General features: G+C 39.4%; 1 protein-coding gene across 1 annotated transcript; it reads right to left on the bottom strand.

Moving 5' to 3' along the window:
- Positions 1-7,538: 7,538 nt before the first annotated feature.
- On the bottom strand, positions 7,539-10,000 carry LOC136840590 (tetra-peptide repeat homeobox protein 1-like). Its single transcript, XM_067107251.1, has 4 exons — positions 9,824-10,000; positions 8,467-8,686; positions 7,877-8,253; positions 7,539-7,766 (listed from the first exon to the last, which is right to left on the bottom strand). The coding sequence occupies exons 1-4, from the start codon at positions 9,998-10,000 to the stop codon at positions 7,539-7,541; spliced, it is 1,002 nt and encodes a 333-aa protein (XP_066963352.1).
- Between the last annotated feature and the right edge of the window lie 1,558 nt (positions 10,001-11,558).

Genomic DNA, 11,558 nt, shown 5'->3' with positions numbered 1-11,558 from the left:
GGGAAAGACAGAGGAAGATACATGTGAATCTTTTGAAACCTTACTTCTCAGAGACTAAAACTGAAATAGTTCCAGTAACACAGCCAACTTCATCTACAGAGGACGAGGATGGCTACGAATTGGGAGCTGAAAGCAAGATGAACAATTTTTCAATACAGAAAAATTTGGAGGATAAACTAAAACATCTGAGTGTTGAGCAAAGTAGTGAATTAAGTGAAGTGATTCGAAGTTTCCCTGAAATTTTTCCAGACGTACCTAGGCGTACCAATCTGGCAAAACATGAGATAAAGATCAGAGAAGATGGAAAATCTTTTGAACAGAGAGCTTATCGCTTATCACTGATGTTTTGAAGAAAGAATTGAGTAGTTGTTGCAGCAAGGATTGGCAGAACGCAGTTCAAGTCATTACAGTTCTCCATGTGTGTTAGTGAAGAAACCAGACGGCTCGTTTAGGGTGTGTACTGATTGTAGGGAGCCGAATTCCATCAGTGTGGCTTACAATTGTCCCTTGCCTCTTATATATCAGTTACTTGATAATACTGGGCAAGCAAAGTTTGTTTCCAATACAGACTTGTTGAAAGGATATTATCAAATTCCCTTAGATGAGAATGCTAAAGTGCTATCAACTTTCAATACTCCCTTTGGACTGTATCAATACACTGTTTTGCCATTTGGTCTGATGAATGTACCTGCAACATTCCAACAAGTGATGGATCAACTGCTATGGTCCATAGAAGGAGTAGGTGTTTACCTTGATGACATAGTGATTTATTCTACAATATGGGCAAACATCTGAGGATTTTAAGAAAAAGTGTTCAAGAAACTATGGGAAGCAGGACTAACAATCAACTTGGAAAAAAGAGAGTTTGGAGAGGCAACTGTTCAGTATCTGGGATTTGAAGTTGGTACAGGCCTTCTCACTCCTGTTGATGCTAATGCAGAAGGTATCCGTAAGGCCGCCTTCTCTACTACCAGGAAACAATTAAAAAGATTTTTGGGCATGGCTGGATTTTATCATTGATTCTGTCAGCATTTCTCAGCCGTAGTAGCTCCCTTAACTGACTTAACCAGCCCGAAGACAAAGTTTGTTTGGATTCCAGAATGTCAAGAATCATTTTGAGAGGGTTAAAGCCATTTTAACTCCAAGACCAGTACTTCAAGTTCCAGACTTCAATAAGAAGCTTGTGATGCAATTTGATGTATTTGACTGTGGAATTGGAGCTGTTCTACTTCAAGAAGATGACAGTAATATTCCACATCCAGTTTGTTTCATGTCTTCGAAATTGAAAAAGCATCAGAAAGTATACTCAACCATAGAAAAAGAAACGCTACCATTAATCACAGCATTGGAAAAGTTTGAAGTGGATGTGAACCGACCTATGAATGAAGAAATTTTGGTGTTGTCTGACACACCCCCTATCTCATTCATCAATAAAATGAAAAATAACAATCAGAGATTGACCAGGTGGTCTTTGTGGCTGAAACCATATAATGTAAAAGTGAAACACATTTCAGGAAAAAATAGTGTCATAGCAGATTATTTACCGCGTTGTGAACTGTTGGATTCAAATCCAGGGTAATTAATCTTCTATGGGGAGGAATCTCATGATATTGTCTTTAAAATGTATATCTTTCCATGATTTTGATATATTTATTGCCCTAGTTATCATGTGCTGTGTGTAATGATGATGAATTTTGAGGTATCGTTTGTAGTGTTTGTAATATTTCACAAGAATTAATAATATGCTTTTAATAATACTGCAATATACAATCATGCATTTTGTCTCCCAGCCACATGTGTTCTATACTTGTGATAGTGAATGCTTTATTTTACTTCAAGTGTCATTGAGAAAGATAATGTGTTGACAGGTAAAGATAACAATAGGCTGCTCTGTTCTGAAAACCAACTTTGGTCTTCGTCTTTTTTATAAACATGCCAGTCATAATTAGCCAGCTGCAGTCTGTTTCGATAATGTTAACATTTCATTAAAAACTTTGTTCAATACGATTTTCTGTTCGAGTCACATATGTTTTTTGTTTTTGTTTTTTGATATTTACTGGGAGTATAAACGCATAGCAATTGTGTCATGTTTAAGATTACATTGCTCTGATTACATGCTGTTCTAACACGTTAGTTTTGCCCCTAAGACGTTTTGCTCAGGAAGTGGCGTCATCTTTCTTTTCTAGAATTTTCTCTTGCATCTCGCTCCCAAAATGTAATGACATAATTCTATGGGGGTTTTACTTCTAACTGGAATCCTAAAAATTTGCTCATTCTGATTTCAGAGACCTTTTGTGTGGTTCTCTCTCTCTCTCTCTCTCTCTCTCTCTCTCTTCAAAAGAGAGAAGTTATTAATGTAAAATATTTCTGTGGCCACTGATGTTAATCTTAGCTTTTGAGATCTGATAACAGTAGTAAAAATTGTATATATTGGTAATGGCGCCTATCAAAAAAGTGTGTTTTGTGAATCTCAAGCAGCTGCATTTGGAGTGATTTTGTGAAAGTTTTCATGCTTTGTAAGGTAAAGTGACTTTTACTTATTAATACCATGGTATAATAAGGTCGATATATTATGATTTTTGTTTTAGTAAAGTCACACTCCATTTTGTTTTTATGTTTTGTGAAATAGTGTGTTCTTTACATCATTTGAATTATTTGATTCTTTTTGATTTATTTGTTTAGTTCTTTGTGAATTTAACACTTTGCCATATTTTATAGGTTTGCAATCTCTTAATTTTCCACATTTTATGTAGTGGTGATTTAACATTTATCTACTTAGCATTTCAAGTATTTCTTAATAATTTAACATTGCATACTTTATTTAATTTTCATTTACTTAGATTTTCTTTTCAAATCTTAAGTATTTCTGAATAGTTTAATTTTTGCTTGATTAATTCAATTTCTTGATAAATTAACCATTGTAATTTAACTCAAGAATTAGTTCAATTTTGTGTTGCTTTCAAGAAATAGTAAATTTTTTCAGATTGTGAATTCTCATTATAAATTTTTAATTTAAAAATAAATTTTTGTATTTAAAATAATTACAATAGTGTTTCACTTACTAACCACCAGTGACAGGATTAATTGTGTGCATAAGGCATAGTGATAAACATGTTTTGTTCCTTTAGTTTTGAAGTGAATTAAGACCAGGGAGATAAAGTTATTTGATGGAATGATGCCCGTTTAATCAACTTAAGCATATATAATTCCCTCACACTAGTTTTGATAAACTTTGTCCGATTTCTTACATGACTAGTAAGTTTTTTATAGGATCACGGTTGCCTTTAGAGTACTCAGTCATAATTTTATTGTTATGAGAGTTCAGGTATCTAATTGAAGTGAGGTAAATCTTTGAACTCTATTATTAGTTGTGTAATAACCAGGTACTTGAACACTTTCTGACAATACATTATATATATATATATATATGTAATATATATATATATATATATATATATATATATATATATATATATATATATATATATATATATATATATATATATATATATATATATATATATATATATATATAGTACCATGAAGGACACCCTTCCCAAGCCAACTCGTCCTTCACAATTTGCAGAAGGAAGTAAAGTAAAATAAAACTTGATGCTTTAAAGAGAAAAGTAATGAAAAACTTAAATTGTTTCATTCTTGTCAAAGAAGCACAATCATTTTCCATCATACTGCTGGCTGACTGACAGGAAGGCTATGGAAAACATTTGCCCCTTCTCAATCTCTTCATTACTACCCCCTGGACACTCTATTATCCTTTCTCTGGACCCATGACTGCTCAGGAATCCTCTTTTCCGAGGATAAAGCCGCTTGGAGACAAAATCCCTGCCGTAGGCCAAGACAAGCCATTGAAGGGGATTAAAAGCCAAAGAGAAAGTTTGGGCAACTCACATGGCCCCAAGGTCACCGCCATACCCACGTGGTCCACAAGTGGTAAGAAGCTGAGCAACGACACTGCCATCTGGAAGGAGGGGATACGTAATCCCTACGAAGTCATAAAAGGGCAGACAACGACCCAAGACTCCTCAGAACTTAGAGAGAGGGGCAGCTTGGCTGCAGAACCTGAAGCAGCTCCCCCTTTGACCCCCGCTCCTTCTGGGCCATCATAAACCCGAACACGTGGCTTCCTCTCTTATCCCAAGTATTTCTTCCAGTGAAAGCCCCCTTATATTCCTTCTCCAATCTTATATACGGCGAGGACAACGCTCCTGACAGTGTGTACCTGATCAGGGCGCTCTTAATCAGTTATAAACTTATTATTCTGCTGATTTTCCGTTTCATTTAAAGTATAAATTTCCATATTAGAAAACTGACCTCATTATTCACCAGTGTATTAATTTAACACGTAAGTATTTCCAGTGTCGTAAATCGAGGTACCTTGGCACCTTCCATTCACTCCTCTACTTTCGCTAGTACCAACTCACTTCATCAAGTAAACTTGTGCGTTCTCCATTGCAGACGGAGGCAGCGCTGTGGAATCTTTCTTTCATTATTGCCCTGCTTGCACTGTGGTGCAAACCACTGCTACCAATATAACTCTCGTGATGTGGATTTTCAACTTCAGCATCATGGTTATTTATTTGTTAGCTTAATTTGTAATCAACGAGAATCTATTTACCATATTTGACTACATTCTTCTGATTTGTTTAGTGTAAATATATGTGAATTTAAAGTAAACCTAAGTGTTTCAACATCTCCCTCTTGAGTAGAGCTCTCAGCTCATCTCTTCTTCTTTTATGTTTGCCTGATCCCAAACTAGTAGTCAGATATGATGATTTCTCATGGTAAGGGATTAATTTTCTTGGTAAAAATCTTAAAGGTAATTTCATACTCATATATATATATATATATAATATATATATATATATATATATATATATATATATATATATATATGTGTGTGTGTGTATATATACATATATATATATATATGTATATATATATATATATATATATATATGTATATATATACATATATATATATATATATATATATATATATATATATATATATATAATATACTGTATATATGTATATATATATATATATATATATATACATATATGTATATATATATGCACACACATATACATATACAGTATATGTATGTATGTATAAATATATACATACATACATACATACATACATATATATATATATATATATATATATATATATATATATATATATATATATATATATATATATATATATATATATATGCTATGAATGTCTGGGATTCTTACTTCATTCTGAGGCGAAACCGATTAACACAGGGAGTTCCTTTTATTTATTACACATCTGACTCAATATTAGGACAATTCATAGACAAAACAAGGGAAATCTATGTCTTAAGGCCTTCTTCAAGTGAGGGAAATTTACGTAAACTCAAGGGTTCTCTTAACTAATCATATTTACATAACAAACACAGATCAGAAGAATGACGAATTACTGGGAAGGTAATAATAAGGGTCTGCTAAAATAATGAATCCTACACAGAATAAATATTCTACTCCAATGATGTCTTCATAACAGGAAAATCACAGTGGAGGATGGAAGGGGGACTGCACATGGATGGAGCCAAGAGATTCCACAGTTGAGGCTTATCTGCAAATATATGCAAGACGGTTACTTGCAATAATAATAAGATGCTCAAAGGGAAACTGAGGAATGCACAGATGGTGCCAAATAACTCAGTTCAACACTAATGTATAATTACATTAACACTGAATGCTCCAGCACAAATTACTGAAGGTGATTGCACAATGGGAGAAATAAAAGAAAAATAACAGGGATCGTGACTGACTAAAAGAACCTTATTCCGGCACATTACCTTTGTCAAGATGACGGTTTCCTAGTTCAATAGGGCGCTGGCGACGGAGGGAATTATAATGCCACTGCCACTACAAAGTATACTGGTTCGAGCCCCGGGGTCGAACACGCGGTTCAGAGGGACAGGCAAGGTAAGGACGTCTGTCCTCAGTCAGGTTCTGAGCATTCTCTCTCTGGTTTCTCGTTGCAGCGTCTATAAATAACCTTCAAGGATTACGCCGTTTGCATCTGGTAGGTGGTGCAAAGGTCAATTTTTGTCACGTTTTCTTTAATGACGACCGCATGGTGTCAGTTAATCCACATGGAGGGTTCAGAATAAGGGGGGGGAGCAACTTTCCCTTTTTAGCTCCTTCCTTGCCTTGCTGGATGCAGATAGGGTCCGACAGTCAGCTGGAATTATGCCTAAAAGCAGTCACTTTGAACAGAGAGAGAGGGGTTAGGCTTAACCATTTTGGGGAATGAAGGCGAGAGTTTTTGAAGGGGCGAGTGGAAACCCACAGTTCTTGTAATTAAATAAATTTAAATTAATTTTTATTTCTTCCTCAGTTATGTTGCAAATGTACAAACAGGTGAGGTTGTGAGAAAAGAGGTCCCATCTGTTGCACCTTCCCAACCAAGTTAGCATTCACACCCTAGATTGGGTGAGAACGATTACCAGTAAGCAAACTCACTTAAAGACTTTACTTCTCTCTCATTTCCCATTGTGTGTTTTAAATTTAACTTAACCTTCACACAACAATTAATTTCAAAGGCAAACAACGTTGCTGACATTGCGATGCACCAGAATAAATGTTGCTGCTAGGAAAACATTTTTATCATTAACTTCACAATTGCGTTATGGCAGCATTGATAGTCTTTTCCACAGCATGTGTGGTATAACTAAGTAATGAATTAATACTAGGTTAATTCTGAGACACTTCAACGAATAATAATAGCAGTTACAGATTTTGCACATGCAGTTGGTCTGCCTTCCAGAGAACAGTACATTTAAGTAGCTAGGTCTTTTACAGGTGTTTCCACGTGCTTGAGCAACAGCTCGAGTGCGCTTTTCAAACCGCACCTTTACAGATCGTAGTCTGAGACTCAAGATTTATTACAGAGATTCACAAAGAAGATAGGTGACAGATTCAGAGTAATCAATGATTGTAAAATACAGATGACGATTAATTATGCCAAAATTACGTTCCTAGCCTATGGAAGACAGCTAAGATAATTTCTTAGCCAAGACGGTTGCAAAGGCAGCCAGAGGTTTAACCTTCTGCGGATCATTTGCCAGCATTTCATGATAATGGCATTGTGCCAGATTGGCACCTCATATGCACTGAATAATAATGGCGATGGCATATTGTATTTAAATCCATCATGCAGCGGCAGGCATGAAAGGGAAGTCATAGAACCTATACAGTTGGCATATCTGCCAATGGCACTCTGCATGGACCCAAAGGATTAACATAAAATGGGGACATTGGTCAGGCCTAAAATAAATGTGAGTAATAATCAAAAGTAACAAAGGAAATGTCATAAGGGAAGAAGAAGGATAGAGTTATAAAGAAAATAAAATAGTGAAGGACTCTGACATCCTCTCCTGGACAGAGGTGCCAAAGTCTTCGTAGGATAAAGGGATGGCACTGTACCATTTGCTTTTGGGTGCCAGAGAGCCTCAAGGCTCTCCTTAAGCTACCTGGGATTATCCACACCCGTGGTATTTCCTCCCACGGACCTCTTTACTGTGATGGTTTTGTCTTGGTTGTGGGAATCGGGTGGAAACTGGTTCAGGAGGGGTAACTAGCACCACCTGTGTCTGCGTCTTTGAGGGCTGATGAAGGGGTTCTCCTACAAGCTCTACCACATCTGTTGCCTTCCTTGAGTTCACCCAGCCAATTGAGACGCGGGCAGAATCCTTACCACTGTTTGTCTGCAGCGGCCTGGAGACATCATGAGGCTCAGGTAAGTGACCAGCTCAAGCAATACAGAGGCCGCACTTTGGGTGAGCCTGCTGTGGTCGGAAGGGTCTGTCTCTCTTACCGGCATTGGTAGCGGAGCCAAGCCGGGCAAAGAGATGGGGCCCAGACTGGGACCTCTGGAATGGAGATCAGGGGCATGCTCTGTCACTGGCACTAAGGTGGGGTCAGGCACTAATAATAGTTTTGGAATTTGCTCATCAGTTTGGACGCACAGAGCTTGGCACTGCTCAGTGCACCCAAGTGACACCGGCAGGGATTGTGAATCAAGGATAGGATCTCCTGGAGGGGGATCTATTTGGGGCCCTGGAAGTGGTACTGGTGCAGGGTCAGGCACTGGAATGGGATCAGGAATCAATCTTGGTTGAGGGGGCCACTGCACATTGCACTCAGGTGGCAAGGGCAGTGGAATGAAATCAGGCATTTGAGTTTTACTTGAGCCTAACGAACGATGTGGGGGAATTGGTCACCAAGATTGCTCTAACTTAGATGGGGACTGGAAGTCCTGTCCCAGGAGGAGGTCACAACCTCCAGGAATGTATCTGCTGACTGCGAGGTCACAAATTTCAGATCTATGAGGTCTCGTGATCCTCAACTTGACAGTAGGAAGTATCATTTTAAAGTGATTGATACCCTCAATCGTGACGAGTTTACGTCTGTTGATGATAGCTCCACGGGGAACTTTGTCTTCCCTTATGAGGGACATTTGTGTGCCAGAATCATCGAATGCCTTGGCCTGGCTGGCGAGGCACCTACCTCGGGGAAGTGCCACATAAATGGGACCCTGGGCTGGATGACCTAAAGATGTTGGATCGGTGACTGCCAAGGCAAGGGCGGGCTTACTTGATATATTATTATTGGGGCATTTTGTCCACTGGGCAGAGTGGCCATAGACTTTGCAAGCCAGGCAATAAGTCCGGCTATATTATTTGCACCTGGCACTGTCTATGGGAGGAGCAGGCCCTGCATCTTGGGGTCCCACGCCACCCAGGTGTCTGGTGTTGTCCCATTTGAGGACATAGGGGGGTTTTCTGGCTGATTGTCAGACTTTAAGCTGCACTGTTCCAGAGGTGCCTGTTCTCTTCACAATACCCACACACAGGTTTCTGGTGCAGGGTGCCCATTCTGTGAGGCTGCTGGGGTGGTTGCAGCAGGTGAGGAGGTATATAACTTCCGTCCATGAGAACTAAGATGGGGTGATCACGTGTCCCATATGTCAGACCATGGCAGCACTCAACCATTGTCTTAGGCTACTTTATCTTGACAAAATGAGTGGCTGGAGCTGGTGGGGCATAAAATAAGAAGTCCTTGAGCTGGATAAGTTCGAGGAATTCCTCCACACTAGTGGCTTTCAGAGACTCTAGCTATCGTTTTAGGGCCTGGGTCTTTTTGAAGATCCAGTCAGACCAGGTTTGGCCTGATTCCTTGGGCATATTCCTCCACCTTTTCCTCTAACGGTTGCGAGTTATTTCAAAAACTTTTATAATGGCCTGGCGGACAAGGTCAAGATTTCCTTGTTCCTTGGGGGGGACAGCATTGAATGCAATGGCACCCTTTCCTTCAAGGTGCCATCCCAGGATCAGAGAAATTTCTTCAGTAGAGGGCTGATAGGTCATCAGGACCTTTTCAATATGGTCGCGCCAGGCTTCATCCCATTTTCTTATGAGGGTGCCTACACTGCTGAGGGTTGAGTGAGAAGAGGGTGTTGATGTGTTGCCCCTGTTGTGAGCTGCCATTGCAAGCTGATGAGCTCTTTCCTTCTTCCTCTCTTTGTCTTTCCTTCTCCTTCTCCTGTCTTTCTGCCTCTTCTCGTTTCTCCTGGGCTATTCTTTCTTTCTCCTTCTCCTGTCTTTCTGCCTCTTCTTGTTTCTCCTGAGCTAGTCTTTCTTTCTCCTTCTCCTGTTTTTCTGCCTCTTCTCATTTCTCCTGGGCTACTCCTTCTTTCTCCTTTTCCCATCTTTCTGCCTCTTCTCGTTTCTCCTGGGCCTTTTTTTCTTTCTCCTTCTCCTGCCTTTCTGCCTCTTCTCATTTCTCCAGGGCTCTTCTTTCTGCCTCTCTTTCTGCCTGGCACCGTTACTCCTCCTTGGCCCATTCCTTCAGGGCTTGTCCTGATAGTCCCATGTCCTTTCAGTGACATGGTAGAATTTGAAGTCCTCATTTTGCTGGGTTTCCGGATGCCCAGAGACATCTTGAGATAACGTGGCATATGGGTGTGACCCGTTAGAAAATCAATATGTCTGAAAGACCCAGGGTGTCTCGAAAGACTTAAGGTATCCTGAAGGCTCAGGGTGTCCCAAAGGACTCAGGGTGCCTCAGAAGACTCAGGGTGTCCCGAAGGACTCAGGGTGTCTCGAAAGACTCAAGGTGTCCTGAAGGACTCAGGGCGTCTCGGAAGATTTAGGGTGTCCCAAAGGACTCAGGGTGTCCCGAAGGACTCAAGGTGTCCTGATGGACTCAGGTGTTCTGGTGGACTTAAGGTGTCTGAATAGACTCAAGTTGTCTGAAAAGACTCAGGGCTGTTTGAAGGAACAGGTTCAGTATGTCTGACAAGACTCAATATTGTTTGAAATGAACAGATTCAAGTTGCCTGAAAAGACTCAAGTTGTCTGAAAAGACTCAATTGTTCAGAATGAACGTAAATTAATATGTCTGAATAAGACAAATCTCAAGTCGTCTAAAAAGACTCTCAGGTAAAAGTAATATGTCTGAATAAGACAAATCTGAAACACTCAATTATTCAGAATGAATAAAAATTAATGTCTGAATAAGACAAAGGTGTCTGAATAAGACTGTTAAAAATCAGTGTCTGAATAAGACAAATTTCAGGATGTCTGAAAGCTCAATGGTTCAGCATGAACGAAAATTAATAATGTCTGAATTTCAGTTAAAATCAATGTCTCAGTAAGACAAACTTCGGGGTGTCTGTTACTGTCTGAATAGACTTAGTGGTTCTTAAGGAACGAAAAATTAGCCCAAGCTAGCATAAGCCTTTATGTATATTTTATTTTGTGGAGAAACACTGCAGAACTAATAAAAAGAAAAGGCTTACAGGGTTATACACTTATGGTGTGTAAAGGAAATTTTCCTTGCTCTGTTAAGTAACTTTAAATGTGGAGTAACGAAGACAGTACCTCGATCCCATCGAATATTAAAAACTCCAATGCACGAGGGTAAGGAAAAAAAATGCTTAATCTTATAACATGCATAGAGGTAGTGCAGACTGCCGTGGGGGAGGAAAGAAATTGTTATTCTCCGTTATCAAAACAACCTTAGCTCACACGTGTCTAAAGTACTCCAATGTTTAGTCTTGTGACATCTGCCGTCAATGGGTGGGTCAGGCGTGTGGTGGGGGTCTCTTGACTGCGTGTCTACCTGTCTACCCTTTCTACCCTTTTGTCTCACACTCAGGCCTGCCCGCAGTAATGAACGAACGAGGGAATTCTCGCTAAAGTTTATTGCTTTCAAAAATGCGGCGAGGTGCACGGACATATGGATAAAATTAGCAAGCAAAAGAAAGAGGTATATGAGCTCTGTGCATGCGGTTTTTATAACAGTGGAATTTCTAATGGAACAAATCAAAGGTGGCGGACAGTTAGGGATGGACCCACATGGCCTGGAATTGAAGATTCCGTGTCGGAATTTACTATCCTCTCGTCTTGAGAGTGGAAATTTAGATTCCTACATACTTCCTAGCTTTTCCTATCGATCAAGCAATGGAGAGCAAGAGAGAGAGAGAGAGAGAGAGA

This window comes from Macrobrachium rosenbergii, chromosome 1 (assembly GCF_040412425.1).
Source record: "Macrobrachium rosenbergii isolate ZJJX-2024 chromosome 1, ASM4041242v1, whole genome shotgun sequence".
NCBI lineage: Eukaryota > Metazoa > Arthropoda > Malacostraca > Decapoda > Palaemonidae > Macrobrachium > Macrobrachium rosenbergii.
This window is presented reverse-complemented; position numbering and strand designations above follow the sequence as displayed.

Excerpts from the sequence above, each read along its gene's own strand:
- LOC136840590 (XM_067107251.1), bottom strand. The coding sequence starts at position 10,000 with ATGTCTCTGGGCATCCGGAAACCCAGCAAAATGAGGACTTCAAATTCT. Across the intron at positions 8,254-8,466 it reads TGGAGCTATCATCAACAGAC|GCTCAAGTAAAACTCAAATG; the intron begins GTAAACTCGTCA and ends ATCGTTCGTTAG. Across the intron at positions 7,767-7,876 it reads TGGCTCCGCTACCAATGCCG|ACAAACAGTGGTAAGGATTC; the intron begins GTAAGAGAGACA and ends AGGCCGCTGCAG.